We start from the raw sequence: 20,882 nt of genomic DNA, 5'->3' as shown, positions 1-20,882 counted from the left end.
TTTGAACTAGAAGAGAAGGTACCATGACAAGCATGCGGGGGACTGTGCTATGGTGAGACTTGAGACAGTCGAAGTCTGGCAAAGTGCTTTTTATGTCTCGGTAGCGATTACTTTGCTTCTGCAAGGAATGATGTAAATGGTTTCTGAAGTTTTTTTTTCCAGTCCTATATTTGTGATGCTGAGCATCACAGTCAACAAAGAGCTGGACTAAAGCATTAGGGAAGGAATGAGTTCAGGCATTGAAACTCAGATAGCTCCTTCCTTTCTGGCCGCGTTTCAGCCCTTTCACTCCCTGGCCTGTGTGAGAACTTGGAGCCACAAAAAGGGTGGACTTGTCATTTTTCTCTCTGGTATTGTGTGAGGGTTTCCTACACACACCTACTTGCATGCACATATGTATAGCAGGGCTTCTTTCCGTGACCCCACCCTCTGAAAGTCTTTTCCCAGATGTGAAGTTATCTTAATGTCTGCAAACAGGCCAGCTGGCAGTCCTGAACGTATTCAGGAAGGATGCAGAGTTGGGGAAAAGGGATTGGGATTTGTACTAGGGAGGCAGTTAGTGGGGTCTGGGAAAGATTTGCAGGTGGTGCGAACTAACCATGGCAGGAGTCCTTGTTCCAGTTGACTCTGGGGCCTGACTTTGCAGACCCAAACTGAAGAAGGAATGTCAAAAATACGTACCTATGGCGAAACAGTAGAGGGCACCAGACAACAAGGACCAACGTCTTGTACAAGTAGAAATGGAGAGTGAAGGTGGTGGAGAAGAAACGGGAGCAGAGTGTGAAGAACACCAGTCTTCCCTTTGCTTGGCTCTCTGGGCATTTCAAGGATGACAAAGCACAGCTGCAGCTATAGGAAGGTATGCAGAAAAAAGAGGACTCCTTCAAATGTCTTTTTGCTTACCTAGAGCAACACCTGAAAAAGAAACTTAATAAAATGTAAACTCCATACATAAACATAATTGCTAGCTCCTAAATGTAGTGCTTTCTTTTCTTTGCTTCAGAAACTGGAGAATCCAATGATTTATGGTTGCCTGTGGGGGGTGTATGAAGAACTGGTTTTAGCAAAATACACATGCCTAAACCAAGGATAATGGAAAGAGATTAGACAAGCTTTAACTTGGTCCTCATTGACCAAGGCTGCAGCACACCGTAACACATCTTCATGCAATTGCTTTCCATCATGTTGTCATCTTTGTGCTTAAAAATGGATGACTCCCTGCATTTTTAATGTGCATCAGGGCTTGATTTGTCAGTATACATACAGCCACTCTCTCTCAGGTCAGAATACATATGCTCTAGGCATTAGGCATTGTTTTGATTTTTATTTCCCCCACACACCCCACCCACTATATGCCTAAGTAGCTTGTGCTGGATTTTGTCCTGATTCAGAACAAGCTAAAATATCAAGCGTCAATATTGCTCTTGGTTATTTAAAATAAATAAATAAATAACCACAAGAAGCCTGATCTACTGATAGTCTAGTGGATGTGTGTTAGAGTTGTCTTCTATAAGCTGCATATCATTTCAAATTTATCTAATTTGCAATCATCTCTGAATGTACAGTCAACTTATTGATATCTTTATTTTTGTAGTTGATGTATAGTTTGTATTCATGCTTGATACAACTAGCTAGATGAAAATCTTTCAGTTCTAGATGTTGCAGTTCCAGTAAGCTTGGCGACTAAATATATTACACATGCAATGTTAAGACACAATATAAAAAACAATTCTTCTCAAAAGTCAAGTAGTGCTTATGTAAGATGGATCTGCGCTTAATAAGGTAAAAACTGTTAAAGGCACAACACTGGTATTCTTAGAGTTTTTTTCTTTTTTTTTTCTTTTTTTTTTTTTTTTTATTTCCTTCCATCTTCACTGACTTTGTCAAAGCACCCCTGGTAGGGCTGACAAAATGCATGGCCATTTGACATCATCTCACCCAATACTGAATGTGCTGTCATGAAGACTGGAAAAGAAACAGCTACTGAGGAAGTGAAAGAAACGTAACACCAATACAACGTAGGGCACAGTTCTAGAGAATCTTTATCTCTGGACTTCAATTCAAAGCTTACTCTTTAAAAAAACAAACAAACAAACAAACACAGGTTTGTTGATCAAGAAGTTGCGCTAATGACATGAGTGAGATAATGCTCTTCTTTGTGTTTCATTTGGGAAGCCACCAGCAATTTAGAAGATAATATATCTACTTAGTTTAGGTGTCTTTACAAATGTCATAATCCACTCTCTTGAAACACTTCAGTGTAAGATTGATATAGGTTTTAAAACATTAATACTGATCTTCAGAAATGTGAATAAAGCTAAGACATGGAGATTTTGTATGCCTAATCTATATGGTTTTAAAAAAAATCATACCAAATTACTGGCAAACTGAACTGTGTCGTTAACACGCTTCATCTAGGGGGAGAAATACTGTGTTGCAGGAAATCATTAGTGCATTTGACAATGTCCTAGAACAGCTCAAGAGCTGTATTCTGTAGGACTAGCGACACCTTAAGGAACAAAAGACACATTGGTGTTAATCCCTTGGGTGAAGAAAGGCATGTTTTGCGCTTGGAAATACTGAGGCTTTGACAGGTGGTTAATATTAATGGGTGAGTGCATACAGGGACCCAGCTCAAAGGCTGCCATGGGTGAGAGTCTACTTTATTGGGGGTAGGAACTGGAAAGATGATATACTGAGGAGCCTTAGTGCAGTGTTACACATCACTGGCATTTTACTTGCTTTGGTTTCGTGGCTGCTTCCTCACTGCAGGCAGAATCCCCTCTCCCTCACAAAAAGACAGCGAGAGCATCCTCCTAGCCAAGCAGCAAAAAGCATCACGGTGTAGGGCAAAGGATTCACTGCACACATGGTTGTCATTTGGGAGCCTGAAAGAATGAGGTATGTTTTGGAATACCTAGCAAGGAATAAGCTGACAGCTGCCTGCAAAAGAACCTTTGCACAAGATTAGTTAAATTTTGTGGGGTTTCTAGGCCTTTGGAGGACGTCACGCAAATGCTTGGCCAGGAAAATTGTTTGCTCTGTCTTCCCTCTGTTGCATGTATTTGCAGGTTTCCTCTTTCACCCATGTTACTGTGTGCTGTAATGAACTGGCGCCCTTGTTTCATGCTCGGTTTGTTGTGTCAACAAGCAGGATGCTAATGAGCTGCGTGCTAGATATTCAAGTTTCCAGGTAGCAGCTGTAGGCTGCGAGACTCCAGCGTGGTCTGTAAGAGACATTTGGTTTCTTACCTAAGAATCAGCGCTGTAGCGGCCAGGAGGTGTTTGACATGCTAATGGTTTGACATGCTAATGCTCTCTGCTTCAAAAGAGACCTGCTCCTTTCCAGCTGAGACCCCAGGTGGCCAGCGCTGAGACACGTGGGCTCAGCATGCAATTAAAACATCACACAGGCACAGAGCTCTTTGAAGTGCAGGAAGACAGCTGAGACTTCTTTCCTTTTCACTGCTATGTGAATGAGGACATCCAACGACGTGCTGGGAAGGGAGGAGCAAAAAGGGATACATTTAAAATGCTGTGTCGAGGCTAGAAGTTAATGCTATAACACTACATCAGCGGCTGAGTTGGCATGAAAGGACAGGTGCAGGCTTCGGAAACAGTGCTTCAGACTGAACACCTGGAATAATACGTGGTAGCTCTGCACTTCCCTCCCAGTGCTGTACCAGCACTACATAGACATACACATCAGTGCTGAAGAACCTTTGTACCTCTGCAAAGAAAGGCAGAGGCATTTCTGATGTGTAAGTTTGAATCCCGCTGAGTCTCATTAAGCAGTGGTGTCAGGTTTTGCCTGCTTGCAGTTAAATTTTGTTCAGTTACTGCAACCTTTCAAACAGCCTCAGTGGTGGTGATTTTGCCCAGAACAATTTGAAAAGGATTTGATGGCAGCTAACCTAAGCTGATGTTCCTTGGCATAGGCTTGGGCCTGACCTTGAAGATTTGAGAGGTTGCAGTCAGAGTTAAGGAAAGGGAGCAGCACAGTTCTGCTCTGGGAAGCACGCAGCTGTCTAAGGCTGTGGGCAGAGCAAGTGAGGGCTGCCTGCACAGGTTTGTATGTAGACAGGCCTGAGGCAGCGCTTAGAAGCAAAGTACTTTTTCAGCAGCCCGTATTTGTACACTCACTAAGCTGGACCCTGGGAGGCATGGAAAACTTTCACCATTTGCCAAGTTGAATGGAAGCAAAATTTGGAGTTGATCAAGCAGTGGAGCTGCAAGGAGGGCTGGGAGACTTCCACCCAAGCCCAGCCTTTCAAGCCGTCCACAGACACTGATTTAGTTATACTCTTGGGGACCATTTTCCCTGTACCTTTGTGTGAAAGTGCTTTCTGGGCTCATAGCCTACAGCATGAGTTCTGAAAGAATTTAGGGTAGCAATTTACAGCTAGCCAAATTTCCAGTTCCTCTCAAATACAGTATACACGTGGCTCTAGATTAAATCAAGTAGCTGCTCTATTTGTATGGATGTTCTTAGGTGTCCCTCTCTGAAATGCCATAGCTTGTCACTAGGCAAGCGTGTTAAAATCAAAGTGGTGAAATCAAGTGGCTGGTCAGTCTTTGTTCTATTGCTTAAATAGCTTGTCTGCGCTGTGGGAGGGGAGAATTGCAGAGATTATTTTGAGGCTTCCGAGTTAGCTGCGTGAAGACAAACAAACAAAGTGAAGTTGTGTACCCACCTATGGGCTGATTCAGATGCTAGGCTGAGATTTGGTAACTCCCAAAGGAAAAATCCTGGAATCAGGCCCATGGATCATGCAGCACTGCATCTGATGGGACCAGCTCTGTTATGGGAGGGAACGATAAAGCATCTGGAGTAGAGATGCAGTGTACATCTGGTTCTTAAGCCTCTGCTAAAAACAGGTAGACCTTCAAGCTTACTTCAGTGTTTTTTGGTATACTTGGAGAAATTTGATCCAGTTGCTGATTTTTCTTCAATTTCATTGTTATAGTACCTCTAAAAAAAAAAATAAAAAATCAGCAAGTGTACAGTTAGCACTTACAATTGGGTGTAAAAGAGACCTTTTGGAAAAGTGAAAGTCTGGTATACCTTCTCTCGTGTTCAGGAAGTGAAAATATCCGATTGCAGTTTCAAGTCTGAGCCCAGTTGGGGCTGTACAGAGCACACCATCACCCTGAAGGTTAAAGCAGTTGAATTTTTTGAATGATTCCCAGTAAGCTTTGTGTAAAGGTTTTTGTTTAATGTTACGAATATATTTTACAGTGTTAAGTAATACACCATAGTTCTTAGTATGGTTTAGTGAGCTTGGTAACTTCAAAACTATGGTTGGTGTCTTTTTTTTTTTTGTTGTTGTTCATTTTTAACTTAAATCAGTGTCAAGTACAACTGATAAGATTAAACTTGCAATTTTCACGAATACCCTCCCTCTTACACAGTGTGACCCGTTCTCCACCTGTATCATCGCTGAAGCAGTGGGTATTAATGCAGCTGGATTCTCATGAGCTGCCAGTAAGCATCAGACAAGGTCTTTGCAAGCTCTTCACCTGTGTTGTTGAGATTTTTTGGAAATGCTAAGGTCTGGTAAAGGCTGGAATAAAGTGTTATACTGCTGAGCTGAGTTACTGCAGGTATTGGTCTTGGGATGCAGAAGTACTGCCAAGTGCTTGTAACTGTCTCTTCTCACCTGTCTGATCCCTTTTGTCAAGGATTTTGTTACCTGGATTCAAACATCAGGTTGTGCTTCTGCAGTCTCTTCTATGGTCCAGTCTGCAGCGAGGGCTGTGCGTGGTCAATAGCACCTGAGCTCTCAGGATAGCCATCCAGCTAGAAATGGGGCAGGGTGCTGAGAGGAGGAAGGCATTCCTGCAGCTCTGCTGGGAAAGTCCCCTTGCCTGAATATAGAAAACGTTCCAGAAGAGTGCACATCTGGCCTTCTGGCAGGTGAGACGCTCAGAAAAAAGCTCTGCCTCTGGTGTTGTGTCCACCAGTGGGCTGTGAGAGTGGGCCAGTTGGGCAATATTTGCAGGCTGTGTGTGGAGGATGTGTCTCTGATCCCTTCCCATGAGTGTGCCGCAGCTGGTGTGGGAGGCTAACTGGAAAGAGAGGAGTAACCTTGCGGTGCAAGCAGGACTTGCTGGGTCGGTTCTTTGGCTCTGCTCAGCAGCACTGTGGTGAGGTAGAAATCTTGCAGCTGTGCACACACAAAAATCAGGGTCGTTTGTAATGCTTTCCATTCCCAAACTATGCAGATGAGATTATTGCAGTTTTCTATGGATAGCATCTTCTGCTCTGGGATGTTCATGAGATCATCGCTTCAGAGAGAGCGTCCTGGAGGCATGACAGCACGAAGGTGTGTGTGAAAGCCTTGACCTTCAGCCTGTGTGAGACCAACTCTGAATGCTGGGCCTTACTCTGACCATCAGGTCACCGGTCTGAGGGCAGGCGCAGATGCTTCCTGCAGGGGAATATATGTTGGGTTGGTCATTTTTTCAAACTGAATCCAATGACTGAGTAATTAAAGCGCTTTGTAACCAAACAACTTAACAACCCGGTATCATTAGTCTTCCTGTTTTTACATGGAGCCTAGAATTACGCTGAGTTCTGTGTTTAAAATTGGGAAGTGTCAGCTTTTAAAAAGAAAAAATAACACTCAGAGCTGGTACCTGAAAGACTGTGCCTCCTTAACCTGCCAGAAACGTCTCATTAGTCAGTTTTCCCATGTTGCTTTTGTAAGCATTCGTTGTTTGTGAACTAGAGGATTTCCTCAGGATCTGGGTTCTTCCACAGATCACTAAATGAGCATTCCTGGTAGTAATGAGCTGTGCTAATGAGGGGGGTATTCAGTGGGAGAGGAGCAATGGCCATGGCACTCACCAATTTATGCATCAAGTCTCGCTGCAGACATTAGCAGAAGGATGGGTACACAACCACCTTGTGTGAATATAGGATTGAAATACCTGAGTACTGTCGAGCTGTTGCAATTCACATTCTTTTTGAGCCTTTGTTGAAAAGGTAGGGCTGCTGTGTTCTTGCACTGTTTGGCTGCATTGCAACAAACCTGGTAACTGATGCCCAGGCATTTTCTATTGATGCGCAGATCAAATGACAGTGGGGAGTGGCTTTCTGGGTGACGTCCCGTGTACAGTGATGTCAGCCAAAGATTTAAAAAATTCAGGTGTGGCATAATCTGCCAATTAAACCGATTAGTACTCAGGCTAACTCTTGAGAGGGAGCACTGTCTCTACAGCTCTGCTTATTGAAGTATTTTATTTAGTCCCTTTGCCTTACCTAGTACTAGACTTCTACCTAGTACCTTCACTGAAGCAAACTGTAAGCTGACGTAGGGCCATGCTGAGGGCTATGTGCTAGCTCTCTGGCCATCTGAGAAATCTGCTGCTGGCTCACAAGTGGTCCTGACTGCTTGGAAGCTGTGGCCCTGGAGAAGTTCTGCGACCCCCGTAGGATCGGGATGGAGTGCCTCGCGGCATTGCTGGCAGAAGTTAGAGCTAGTCAGGAGGCGATGGAGGCTGGGCAGAAGGAGCTGAAGCGTGACATGGAAACATCTCAAAAGGAAATCAGAACAGTGTTAGCACTGCAGAGGAGTCAACAGCAGGTGAAAGAGGAGCTGAAAGCAGAGGTGAAGTCCAGTCACTTGGATATAAGAAATGTGCTCGAGGAAATCCAGCGAGTAAGGGAAGAAATGGAAGCTCGATTAAATACTCAGGCCGATCTGGTCTTACTGATCAAAGAAGTGAGCACCAACCTGACATGCGTAGACAAGGCTTTCCAGAAGATGGAAGAGAGGCAGAAAGTTCTTACCAGCCTGCACCTTCCTACAAGAGAAGACATCAAGCATGGATTTTTCTTTGAGAAATGCTTGAACAAGATGCATGTGAATTTTCAGAAGTCCGTGGAAGCTAACGGTTTGGATGAGGAACATGGAAACATGGTGCTTAGGGGTAAGACCATGGTGATCATAGCGTGGGGACTTGGGCTTGTCATGTGGTTTCTTTTGGCTATTTGCAATGCTTGTAAGAAATATCATTTTTTTTTCTTAGAAATTAAACCTCTTGCAGGCCTTCATAGTACATGGTAAGCAATGGAAGGCTTTGATTTGGCTCTGCCAACCAAAAAGTGGGTGCCGGATGTTTCAGCTGGCAATTTAGCAGCAGTGCACAAGATTGAGAAGCTCAGGAAAGCAGCAGGACCTGGCAAGTTGAGTTAGGCAGCCGCTCCAGTACTATGCCAAGTGCTGTGCAATGCTGAGGCTCCTCAATGCAACTGTATGGAACGCACCCCAGTGTGTGAGTGGCTCTGTATTTCTTGCATCTGATTACCTGCTACCCAGAGAAACTATGCATGGGAAATGGTTCTCCTTATGGAAAAACTTGGGATGGGCCTAATAGTCTTCCCAAAGAAAAGTCTCTCCAGCTGCTGTCCATGCAGTGACTTCAGAGGGAGTGGGAGGATTCCTGGACCTTTTTCAAGGTCATAGGATATTCTTTTTTGCCAGCAAGATACTGAATCTTCTGTGACTGATTCAGTGATCAGAAGGCTCAATCTTTACAAAACTACTGCTGCTATTTTTATGGATTAAAAAAAATAATAAGACCCTATATGGTGATTGTGTATGGTTGCTGTGCTGCACGTAGTACTTGAGTATCTGTGACTTACAGTCTTCAGAAACTGAGCATTTTAAGTAGATTGGGTACTGTGTTTTCTAGACTGTTGGAGAAGAGTCCACAAGGGGAAAATCTGTTTTACTTTACAAGTCTGACTTGCATAAAGGTGGCAAGTAAAAATGGCGAAGTGAGGAGGACTTAGGCTGGTGACTGATATTGTCCTTAATTTAGAGTCCAACGTTGATGTGTTGTATCAGTAATTAGACTTGATGCCTTTGTTCTAACGAAATCATGGCTTTTGTTTTGACATCATAGTATGGCTTCTATACAAATCTGGAAACAATCTGTCATTGCCCAGGGGTACGCAAGCCATAAATAAGCATTGGAGTGCTGCTGGCGTTAATCCGTAGAGGCAGCTCATGCTACAGAGAGTTGATGCTAGCAGAGAAATGCTTTTCAACATCTAAAGTGGTTCTGCAGAGCACATGCCTGTGATAAAATTGTTAACAGGAATGTCACTGAATTTCTCTTGTGCACATTTTTTTTTGTTCAGCTTTTTTTAGTTCAGTATCCAGGGTTGGCTTGGATGAATGTTTGAAGGAGCTTCTCTGAAGAGGCTTGGTGGTCTGGGCACCACAATAAAAGCAGTGGTGTGAAACTGGCAAACTGATAAAGGCAGGCTGTGGAGACAGTGGGTAGTTGGAGTCTGTTGTCACTTGCGGTTAGCTGTTGTATCAGGGTACTTATTTAAACAAAATAACTTCAGTATGTAACAGTATCTGATGTAATTTTTTTCCCTGAATAAAAATTGTCTGCAACCCTTTGTACAGATGGGAAGCAGCTCTTCATGCTCTGTCGGGGTCCTAACAAATAATGTTAGTCACTTCATACAGTGAATTAAGTGTTGACATTACTACCTTTATTAGTAAATTTATCCCGTACCCTTAAATCGGCAATAGTGCTCCAATTCTCTGTTTATTGTAAGGGAAGCTTTTAGGGAGGGAGATGGAATAAATGAGAGAGTAGGAGTACATGAGCCAGTTGGGCAGGGAAGGACTGAATGTACGCCTTTATTCTCTAGTCACTGCCCTGTTTTGCTTCCTTTCCTCCCCTTGATTATTGCCTCTTGTGATTTTTTTTTTAAGAACCTTCACAAGGTGACCAGTATTTGCTGGAAGATCGCTGGGAATCTAACATGATAGCTCTCAGAGCTGAACCCTCTTCCATTTATAGAGGTGTAAATGAAACAATGTTATGTCTGCACTGAGAGAAAAAAACTGCCCCCATTAGGTAAAATGGTGGTAAAAATATACCTGGAACCGGCAGCCAAGCTTGGTCTATTTGCCCTACTGATTAGAATTTGGTTTTTGATTTGGGTTATGTTGATACCTTTAACAGCTCTACTATTAAACAGCAAGACAGTATGTTTCTAATAGGAAATACACCATGTAACAGTCAGCATCTCCTTAGCAGGAGTGCAGTGATATATAATGCAGGAGTGCCCAAACATTACAAAGCAGTAATGCTGACATTTCTCTAACTAAGGGAAGACAGGAAATCTTGCCTGGAGACGATTTATTTGGAAAATTCATAGTCTTAGGGGGGCCCTTCACACACGGCTCAGCAAGAGGCACAGATGACATCAGTATTTTGAACAGAAAACTTTTTCAAATGTTCTGAAAACGAGCGAAGTCTATGCAAGACTGGTGTATTAATGCAACAGTTGATGTGTCAGACTAACATTAACTGAGAGTCACAGGTTTATTGTTAATATTATTAAGTTATGTGATTGAGGCTTTCACTGCTGGCAATATGCAAGAGTCACTTGACAACCTTCATACCAGGTGTTTGGACTTGAGAAGGGATTCATTAGCAGCTACTTCTAGTTCATTAATTTGTCCCCTGTTTTTTCCACATGTTCTTGTTTTTCTTTTCTCAGAATCTCATCTCTCAGGTTTTATCGCTTTATCTGGAAGAAATCTTGTTAAGTTGACACTGTACAAAGTAATCCGCTCCGATGTCTTCATTAAAATGCCAAGGGATATTTATGTATTGCGTCAGCCTTCTGTTGCGAAAGTGTTTGCTTGTCCTGTGTGTGATCAAAAGACTGGCCCTATCTGCACTGCAGTACTGTACCTTTTTGGTCTGAAGGCAGCAGAGAAACCTGTAACCTCGGCGGTGTTTACGAATCCAGGGCTGGGTTATGTAATGCGGTTTCCTCTGGCACCACACAATTGTGTACTGTGAAGGGACTGAGGTTGCAACATAACTGAGTATATTAAGTGAGCTATGTAATTCTTGGACCGTGAAAAGCAGCAGGGCAAACTCAAAATATGTTACATTTTAGAGCATTTTTAAGTATCATCTGTGACCTAAATTGCTGATGCTAGAAACTTGTTGGAAGACCTTTGGGTAATGGAGCTCAAACCTGAGATGTAGAGTGGAGTTCTTGCAGTAAAATTTTTTTTGGAAGGATGGAAAAGATCAAGGAAATGTGGGGAAAATGGTTTTGTATTCAGTACTACCTTAGAGTTTAGAAAATATGAAATACATGTTGCAAACAGAAGTGGTTGGCTCATCTTAAGGTAGAAACAAGTTAGTGGATGGGTACGATTACAGAAATCTTGCATTTTATGTAAACGTTTATTAAAATCACAGAATGTAGAATATGCTGAAAAGTAAGCCACAATACACAAAGGTAAGGACAAAAAGCAAAATATTGTATATGAAGTTATGGTTCTAGAACCCAGCCTGTCAGATGATTATGTCTGATCCACAGTGCTGTGGAACAAACCTTTCTCCTAGTTAGTGTTTCAGGACGAGTTTAGATCTATATTCTTTTGTACCTGCCTTTAAGTTTTCATTAGACATAAAGTACAGATTAACTCATTGTTGTTTTTGTTCCAGTTGACAAGGGCAAGCAGCGGAGTCCAAAAAGCTCGTGCATACAGACACAAACCTCCACAGATGTGCATTCACCTGGCACAAAAACAGCTGAGTTGACACAGTACAAGACAAAATGTGAGAACCAAAGTGGAATCATTCTGCAGCTGAAGAAATTTCTGTCAAGCAGCAACCAGAAGTTTGAAGCATTGACAATTGTGATCCAGCACCTGCAGTCTGAGGTAAAAAAACAAAACAAAACAAAACAAAACAAAAGTCTTGCAACTAATCCATTCTGACTTTAATTTGTTGAACTGTTCTCAACAATGGCTTCTGAATATATTATGCACTGATACATAATGTCTGCATTTTCACTCCAGTTGCTGCATTCCTGTGTCTTCTTTCTCCTATGATTCCTTTTCTAATGCGATCCATTGCAAGTTCCTATATTAAATATATGCCTTCAATTAATGGTGTTATTATAACAGAATGTTCTCATGTTAGTGCCATTTTAAATAACCTTTAATGTGTATTTGTAGCCTAGAAATAATTTCTAGTAAGTTGCGAATAAATCAAGTACAGATGTGGTTACCTGTATTTAATGAAATAAGGGTGGCCACTTGCTCTATAGTTCCTATCCATCTTCTTGTGGGACTTCCAGAAAACTTGTTCCAGGCATCAGCTGGACAGAAACAAACAAACAAAAAACCTCAATGTGTTTGACTGCCTCTTTGCAGCTTCACATCTTTTTCTGAAAAGAAGTTTCTAAAAGTTTGTATTCCTTCAGGGCTGAGCACCTCTTCAAGTATATACTTGAAGTTCTGCCCCTGTAGGAAAGTCTAGTTTGAAGAGAAAATCTGCATGACCTTGCTTTGTTATCTGATATTGGAAAGAAGGTTAGATAAAGAGTGGATATGCTTTACAAATAATTGAGAATGAAGTGCAGGGTACTGACTATTAAATGCTGCATTATTGGTAATATCTTTACAATTATCAACTTTCATTAAAAAAAATAATAATAATGCACCTGAAATTTAGTGGAGTTCGTCTGATGTGTGTTAATGTTTGCTTGTCCTAGTCTGTTCGACATACAGAATGACTTCAGAAGTTTGATAATGCACTAGAGTGTTGGTCTGCTTTGAAAGATTTTGAGAGAAATCTCAAATTAGGGGATAACAGTTTTGGATTTATGCTGCAACAGTCGATGCAGACTTCACTAGCAGTTCATTTTGTATTTATAGCTAATGTTCCAAGATTGATACCAGTTGTATTTTAGCTGTTCCCATATGTAGTGATTTCATCCAACGTATAAAAATCACTGAGTTGTCTTAGTATGCTGCCAGAAACATAGCATTCTCTTCTGCTGGGATAATATCTGTTCACTCTCCTTTCAACTAAAAACACTGCATTATTGTTAAGTTCAAGTCTGGTTCAACTCAGAAAGAACAGTTGCTTTTACTGAGTTTTGTGAGGTTGGTTTGTTTTAGTTTTTTAAACTCTTGATTGGAACATTTTTCTCTAATATAATTTAAGATCTTCAAAGCAATTTGTTACAAGCTTTTTGGGTGCCTGTCATCTAATACAAACTTGTGAAATTTGGACTGCTAAACTTCTGTTCAATCTTCGTGAGACTTTATAATAAGCACCTAGATTTCTGGTAACTTTCATAATTAAAATAAAAGTCTTGGCCCAGGTTCTTTCAGATATTTTGTATTGCAATATTTATTTATTTATTTATTTATTTTTTAAGGAATACGTAATCTGTGCATCTTTACCTGGTATTTTAGTAAGAAGCCTGTCATATGTACTTCTTCCAGGCTGTTTTACGGTGCATTTGCAGTATAGGCATTGTTTCCAGGGATGATTATTGAGGGGGAAAAAAAAAAAAGTGTGTAAGATGGAGGGAAGAGAGAAGAACTTTGTGGGGGAGAATAATTTTTCTGCTTCTGCCTTTTTGTTATTATTTTGCATGTGGAAAGAAAAAAATGTCAATTATATAAATTAAAATCAATAAAATAAATTAAAATCATTAAAATAATATTAAAATAAAATTTAATTATTAATTTAATTAAAAATAACAAAAGCATATCAATTATATAAAACCAGTAATCTAGGAGTGTTAAGCCAAAGCACTTGTAACTGGGCTAAAAATTGGTGTGTTGATGTATCTGCAGTTGTTCCAGGTATTGACGTTCTCTTCTTTCCCAGGATAAGACAAGTCCTAGGTGAAGAGGCCATGTCTTACTGTACTTAGTGTAGGACTGAAGAGGACCATTCTGCCATGGTTGGTGTAAGCAGTACTCAGAAATCTGATGAGTAGCTAGGGAATCCTTCAAGATTTCTGTATTTTAGAGAAGGCTGAAGAGTGGTCTTGTTCTGTTTTGGTTGTTTTTTCCTTCCCTTCTGAAGTGTGCATTTTGGTCTAGCTAATTTAATCCGAACTGGCTGTGCATTTATTTTTTGGAAGTGTGTCTCAGGGATTGCTTCAATGTAGTTCTCAAATTTTGGGGGTAAATTCAGGGAGAAACTTAGAGGGTTTAACTCAAGCTGAAAATCACTGCCTTAACTACTGCAGAGCCAACAGAAAGTAGCTTCAGCTTTTATGAAAGTAGTTTTCAGTTTTTTTGGGGGAAGAAATCAACTAATCATAATCTTTTTTATTATTATGTGAACAACAAGGCTGTGCTTCCCACTCCTCCTACTTGAGCAAGTGTGAAGTAACACAGTACAGCTTGAGCTGATAAAACAGCATGCTGTCACCAGAAGAGGGTCCTGCTGTACACTCCTCTGGTGCTGGTCTGTCCCTGATTCAGCTTTCAGCTGCCAGAAAGCTACTCTAGCCATAGAGAGAGCATTTCTTGTCCAAATTAGTGACATGGACCGTTCTTCTGGTCAGAACCAGTGCAAGGGGGAGGCAGGGTTAAGGACAGGCTGCCTGGTTAGATAGAGAAAAGAGCCAGGGTGAGCTGCTGCAGAACTTCAAGGCTGTATGTCGCAGCTAGAGCCTCTTGGCAAAACCCGCCCCAGCCTTTCCTGTATTCCCTGTGGGAGGAGGAACTGACAAAGCTGAAGTTACTGGGAGAGGTGAATCAGCTGCTGCTATTTTTTTTCTTCTCGTCAAGAGGTCCCAGATGCAATTCTGCACCAAAAATTTAAATTGCTTCTTATGAGCTCATGTGAAATGGGATAGCACTGGCAAAATGAGAATTTGCTGGCAGTGACTTCTGTCAGAAATGCAGCCAGCCCTTCTGGAGCGAAGTCATGAGGCTGCTGTCTAAGGGTTAAACAAAATTGTGTAAGGCTGCTGTGCTGTTTCCAGCTGAGCTCACAAAACTCTGTGTGAGCTCAAACGTGTTTGTTACGAGCATTATCATGGAGCTGTCAATATTAACAGCTGGCTCTGATAATACCTCTAACACTGGAGCTGTTAGGGTTTGTCTAGATGATTTCTGTGGTTAACTGCTTCTACCAAGACTGTTCTGAATTTAAGCCTCTTAAAGGTGGGCCAGTCCACCCTGATAAAACTGTAAAACCAGATTTCAACTGAGCAGATCCTGTTGCAACGAATTAGCACTAGATTGAAACCCTGGTGGCAACCTGATTACTTGATGGTAAGGAACAACGTGTCCGATGAGAATGTCAGACTGTACCAAGATTTTTCGTTGCTAGATAACTGTGTGTATGCTAACTGAGCATTAAAAGTACGTGTCAAGCTGCAATCTTATCAAAACAGCAAGCTAGTCCTTCTAGACGTCTGTTTTCCCTCTAGTCCCCTGGTAATTCCTATGGCTCAGTAACTCTTTTCCTGTTTTTTTTAAGTTCAGACAAGAGAGGAAAAGTGACAGTACAGTGGAAATGGGCTTACTGAGTGCAAAGGAAAGCCGGCTTCCTTTAACTACGTAAGCTCTGAAATGTGTACTAGACTTGAGTGTTAATTTTGCATGTTTTGACTTTTTTCTTGTCTCTTTAGTAGCAGATGCATTCAGAGAAACTCTAGAGATAATATGGTTTAAGACTTTTGGTGTAGGTGAGGCTGTGGCTGGCCATGGTGGAGCCTGTCAGGCCTGCGGGCTCGCACTTGTGTCTGTGCGGCCTGGTGCCTGCAGGCCCTGGGGAGAGCCAGTTCAGGAACACCATGAGGAGCCCACGGAAGAGGAATCGGTCTGTCCGTACCTGAAGTTTTATGGGCATGCTCTTGTGAAGTGGTTAACTCTGGGAAGGAGTGAGAGTGAGAAACCAGTGTGAGGCAGGGATGTGTGCCTGAGAGGCCCTCAGCAGCACAACCTCTGGTTAAACCGCCCCAGCTTTGGGGTTGGGAGATGTTTGTTTTGTCTGCATGGTACTGGCTGGGTCTTATATTTGGTTTTGGTCACTTCTAAAGCCATTCAAGAAAGATTTAGCTTTGAAGTGAAGAGGAAATGTATTGCTGTTGTGTGACTCAAACTGCTTTGTGAGTATTGAAAGTGTGAATTGACAGCTGCTGCCTTCATATTTTCGTATTTTAATGCGTATGTTTTAATTGCCACATTTGGAAGTACTCAAGTCATTAAAAAAACAGTCAGTAAAATGTTTTATTAATACCCAGTTCTGTTGTTTTTACTTTAAGAAATTAAATCAAGTCCTTAAGTCCTTCAAGAGCTTTTAAAAGACTCAGGCATAGAAGCAAGCTTCAAAATTTTGCCGGTGCCACGGAGCTCCAGAGATGAACAGAAACAAAGCCTTACTGCTGTTCTTCTCTTGGTATGCTTGAGAAGACTGGAATTTACAATTCAAATTTTACTTTGGAATGACTGGGGCGACTTCTTCAAGAAGTCACCTTCACAGAGGGAATGTGATTTGCAAGGCTCCAGAGCCTTGGCAAAATAATATGGGGATACCATTAATTGTGGATGTGATACAGGAAGCAGTGTAAGTAATGAGCTAGAAATTGTGTGGCTGAGATGGACTTCGGTATTTCTAGGTGGAAATAAAAATCCACCATTAATACATGAGCTACTCTAACTGGCATTTCCTGACATGTAGATGACTGTGAGAGTCAAGGTACTAGTCTTCTAGGGAATTTCCTAGCACTTATTTTTTTTCCATCTTGGAATACGCAAACATGTTGATTGGAATAATTTGTGCTGGTCTTCATGGAAGCTCAGCAGAAAATATTTATATTTATTATATGAGGAAATGCATACCCAACTTAAGGAGCAGAAGTACATATTGCATCACTAAACCCCAAACCCTTAGTGGTAAAAGAAAGTTTTGGAACAGTTGCATTTTTGGCATGTACATCCAAAATACATTGGCAAGGCCATTGTTAAGCACAGCTGTCTGAGTTTAAATTTATAGTTTTGACTTTCCAGAACCTAACATCAAACCTGTCTGGTTCTCATTAAGATTCTCATCCAAAATGCACTTCTGCTCATTAAATCTGGCTTCCCAGAGTATAGATATCTCTTTTTACACGGGACAGAATGTAAGGATATAAGATCATTTTTGTTTCTTCAGACTGAAAATAAATAAACAAGTAACCCAGTCACTTAGAACAGAAATCAAAAGAAAATATCTTGGTTCTGAGGAATTCAGATATGTTCTGTTCTGTAAAGGATAGCATTTGAGAGATAACACAGTAGCTTACCCTTTATAACAAACTTAGGCTCTGGCAGCTTGTATCTTACAGGTAGCTGTTGTGGAAACCAAGGAAGTTTCAAATTATTCTCAAGTTCTTTGTAGCATTTGACTGCTAATTGACAATAACGTTTTTGGCAACATGGAAATTTTGTGAGCTATTAACACCCAGGAAATTAACTACTGTGAGACCTGGCTCTGGTAAAATAGCCATCCAGCTCTTAGAAGACACTTCAGTTACCACATTTATTGGGTACTGTTGGGTGTTCAGAAGTGGTGATGGAGAGTTCAGCCCTGTAGCTAGTCCTAGCAAAAGGTGTGCTGAGAAAAATACATCTTTGACTTTAAAATCAAGTTTCATGTTTCAGGTAGCCAGTATTGCCTTCCCTGACAAAGAAGCTAATTCCCATGGCTACCTTGTTATTTCTCCTAGTTCCTAATCTTTAAGGAAGATGCACAATTGATGCTAGATGTAACTATTGCAGATTTGAAGTAAAAGGGAGGGGCTCATGGGAGAAAGAAAATTACATCTTTGCTTCTTGTTTCCCTCTTCTTGTACTGTATTTTCAGATGAAATTCTAAACAGCCTTAAAACCAGAAGGCCTTAGAACAAATACTGTAATGTTTTGCTCAAGTGTAGGATCCTAACCTTTAAAAATTTTGATAAAGGTAATTATAATTCTATAGATGTGAAAATTTAAGTTATGGCATTGCGGTTTGTCAAGCTGCATCATATCTGTTCAAGACTTTGACTTTGTCGCATGCTCAGATGAGATGAATTGAAGCAAATTTGGGAAAACACTGAAAAATTAAATAATTGCTCAAGTAGGGTGAACTTGCTTATGAGATGAGAATTTTAACAGGGAAGAAGAGAGTCATTCTGTGTGACATAAAGTTAATATTACAGTTCAGGAATCTTATAGAGTAGGAAATGGGCTGTAAAGTTAAATAGCCCATCTTACTACTCCATCTGGGCCTAACTTTGTAAAGCTATTGCATACAGGTGGCCATTTTTCAAAATGGGAAGACAAATGCTTATTCTCTCATATGAGCATAAGATCCTGTCTAATGTTTGTACAAGTGTAGAGCCCACAAGTTCAAGATCCATATTAAATATTAAGTGACTCACAGGAATCCTGTCTGGCTGGTTCTCTGCTTTACTGTTTCACATACTAAACATTGGGGAACAAACATTTGATGCTTCATAAATGAGAGAAGTCAAATGTTGGAAGTTACAGGGAGTCTCTCTTAGCTAATCGCAGAAGAGTTGTAGTCTGAGACTCAACTGGGTTCTGTTTGAAGTAAGAAGTCAAGGGCAGGTGAAAATTGATTGCTTATTTTGTCTGATAAGAAGGCAGCACACTAACAATGTCAAGAGTAATTTGGAAATAGTCATTTCACTGTAGGTTGGTTGATTTGAGATGATTAATGGCATTTTCACTTTACTGCAGTAATAGTCTAGTCCTCCATTCAAAAATATACCTGGAGAAGGGGGTTAAAGACCCTGGCTAACTTTAATGATACCTGGCTAACTTTAGCTTGCTTTTGCCTCTGAGTACTGTGAAAGAGATGGTATTTCAATATTTAAGTGGGTTGAGGTTGGGTGAGTGGTTTTTTTTGTTTTGTTTTGTTTTGTTTTGTTTTGTTTTGTTTTTTAAAGACAATTTCTAAAATTGCTGACTTCTAATTAGAAGACTTGCTTACTTGCTTAAAGGACGAGGAAGGAACAGGAACTGGTAGAGGTAGTCTGCCATAAGGACCAAAGTAATCAATGCAAATGTAATATTGCAGAGCGGATATGAATGGCCCTTTTGTTACCCCTGCATAACTACCTCCGAGCTATAGCTGATGCCACGTGAGTGACTAGAGTTTATACAGAGACATGACTCAGCTTCCACGTTAAGGCCAGTGATCATACTCATCTTTTCACTCATGTTGGAGAATTGCTTACAAGTAACCTTTGGGGTATCTTGAAATAAATAAATAATGTTTCTCTCTGAATTTGGTTTAGGAGTAAGTGCTTATGGTTTGACACTAAACAGCTTTCAAAATCAGGCTTTCTTTTCCCGGAATAAAATTAATTTGACCCTATATCTGACAGTGAAACACAGTTGGGTGCTTCCTTTCTTTGCTGCTCTCATAAATTTCTGTCTTACAGACTCTGGACAAATTTTATTTATTCTGTTTTAACAAATATGTTTTTATATATGGAACTTTGTCCTCCTCTCACGTGTGTTGACTCCTGAAATGACTTGTTTAGGAAGTGTATCAGTGATAGAACGAGAAGGCTGATCCGCAGCTTTGCAGATCAGAGCTCTTTCCACCTTGTGGTTCTGCCCGTAACAGGTCTAACTGCTCCTGACTCAAAGCCTCCTGCGCATTTGCTGCCATGGGGTGCTTCGTAATGGCATCGTCTGAGCCTTTCTCTCCCTTCTGTTGGCAGGGACCACTCCGTATCTCGTCCTTAAGAGGAGAACGCCCCAGTATAGGCAGGATATGTTCGTGTCACAGAAAAAGTCCCACAACATGACTGATTTTCTGAAATACTTCAGGACCTAGAAGTCAGTTGTGACCGTTCCATGGGAAACGTATCGGTACTTTGCAGAGTGCAGCTGGAGCTATGCGCCAATAATACTTGTTCCAAACCTGATAGACAATATGTGGGAGGGAATTTGCAGCGCGAGGCTTCTCATGAGAACAATTTGGAAGATTTGTGAAACACCGGCCGCTCGGGAAATGCTTGTAGCTTAGCTCTTGGGGATACCTTGTGGCTCTCGCAGGCGAATATTCGGCTTAGGTACATGGCCAGGAAGGTTGGCTGCTGGCATGCTTGGTGCTAGATACCTTTTGTGTTCATTGTGGAATGTGGATGTTTGTGGAGCTTCCTGCTTTTAAGGCACAGAGATGGCAGCTTCTGAGCTGTTTGTGTCCTCACTGTTGTCCTTCTCCTAAGATGACACTGGGCTGGTCTGTTGGAATTTAGAGCTGCAGCAAAACCAGCTGGCTGCCAGGAAAAAGCACTCTTGAGCCTGTAACTGCCAGTAACAAAAGCATGAATAAGACATCTCGTAATTTATTCCATTCCTGACTTGTCATTTTTGTCATTTTGAAACTGTCACGATCTCCACCCTTTACCTCGTACCTTTTTTCCCCTGCTTTTGTGTTTCTCTCTGGCTGCAGCAGAGCACATCTCACCTTCCCAGGTGTCCTTGCTGTTGGGCACACATCCCCCTGGAGTTTCCTGACAAATCCTCAAAAGCTGCGAAGGATTTTTTTTAACTGCTTAATCCCTCAAGTAACAGGAAATGTCCAGGTCTCCTGCTTTATGCTGAGCATTGTTTTACAGCATCTTACAAGAGAGGTGCACCCGAATGGTACCACCTGGGGCAAAGCTTTTGTCCCCGAGCTCTGTTCTCGTGGCTGCCCACTGCCTCCATGTTTGTGGTAGCATAAATGCTTTTGCTAAAGCTAGCCTGGCTGCCTTGCACAGCTGTAACAGATTCTTTTGAAATAAGAGAGGTAGGTACCCAGCCATCCTCCATCATCTTGCCATAAGCTCATAAATTTTGCCAGAAACAGCTTTAAATTGTTACTAAGAGCCTCCTTGAGTCTGTGACAGCTAACTGAGGATTGTGCTGTTGGAGAAATCTGGCAATGATAAAATTATATGGAGAAATGAGCGAGGCCAAAACTGCTTGATCCTGCCTCGTGGAGCTGTTTTTTCAGTTTCTGGTATTGATTTTCACTACAATCTTGTGAAGTATGAGCTAGAAGATACCTGCATA

General features: G+C 41.4%; 1 protein-coding gene across 4 annotated transcripts in view; it reads left to right on the top strand.

The window, feature by feature from the left end:
• The window catches only part of MTUS1 (microtubule associated scaffold protein 1), a 121,089-nt gene that overhangs the window by 80,783 nt on the left and 19,424 nt on the right, over positions 1–20,882 (top strand). For 3 of the 4 annotated variants that reach the window (XM_084286260.1, XM_084286259.1, XM_084286261.1), the window contains one exon: positions 11,506–11,723. In XM_084286260.1, the coding sequence (XP_084142386.1) occupies positions 11,506–11,723 (218 nt within the window). Of the gene's footprint in view, positions 1–7,892; positions 7,936–11,505; positions 11,724–20,882 lie in introns of those variants that run through there. The other variant, XM_084286262.1, reaches the window with a different exon arrangement.

This window comes from Netta rufina (genome assembly GCF_964035555.1).
Source record: "Netta rufina genome assembly, chromosome: 4".
NCBI lineage: Eukaryota > Metazoa > Chordata > Aves > Anseriformes > Anatidae > Netta > Netta rufina.
Note: the sequence above shows the minus strand (reverse complement) of the source record. Positions and strands in the feature narration are given on the sequence as shown.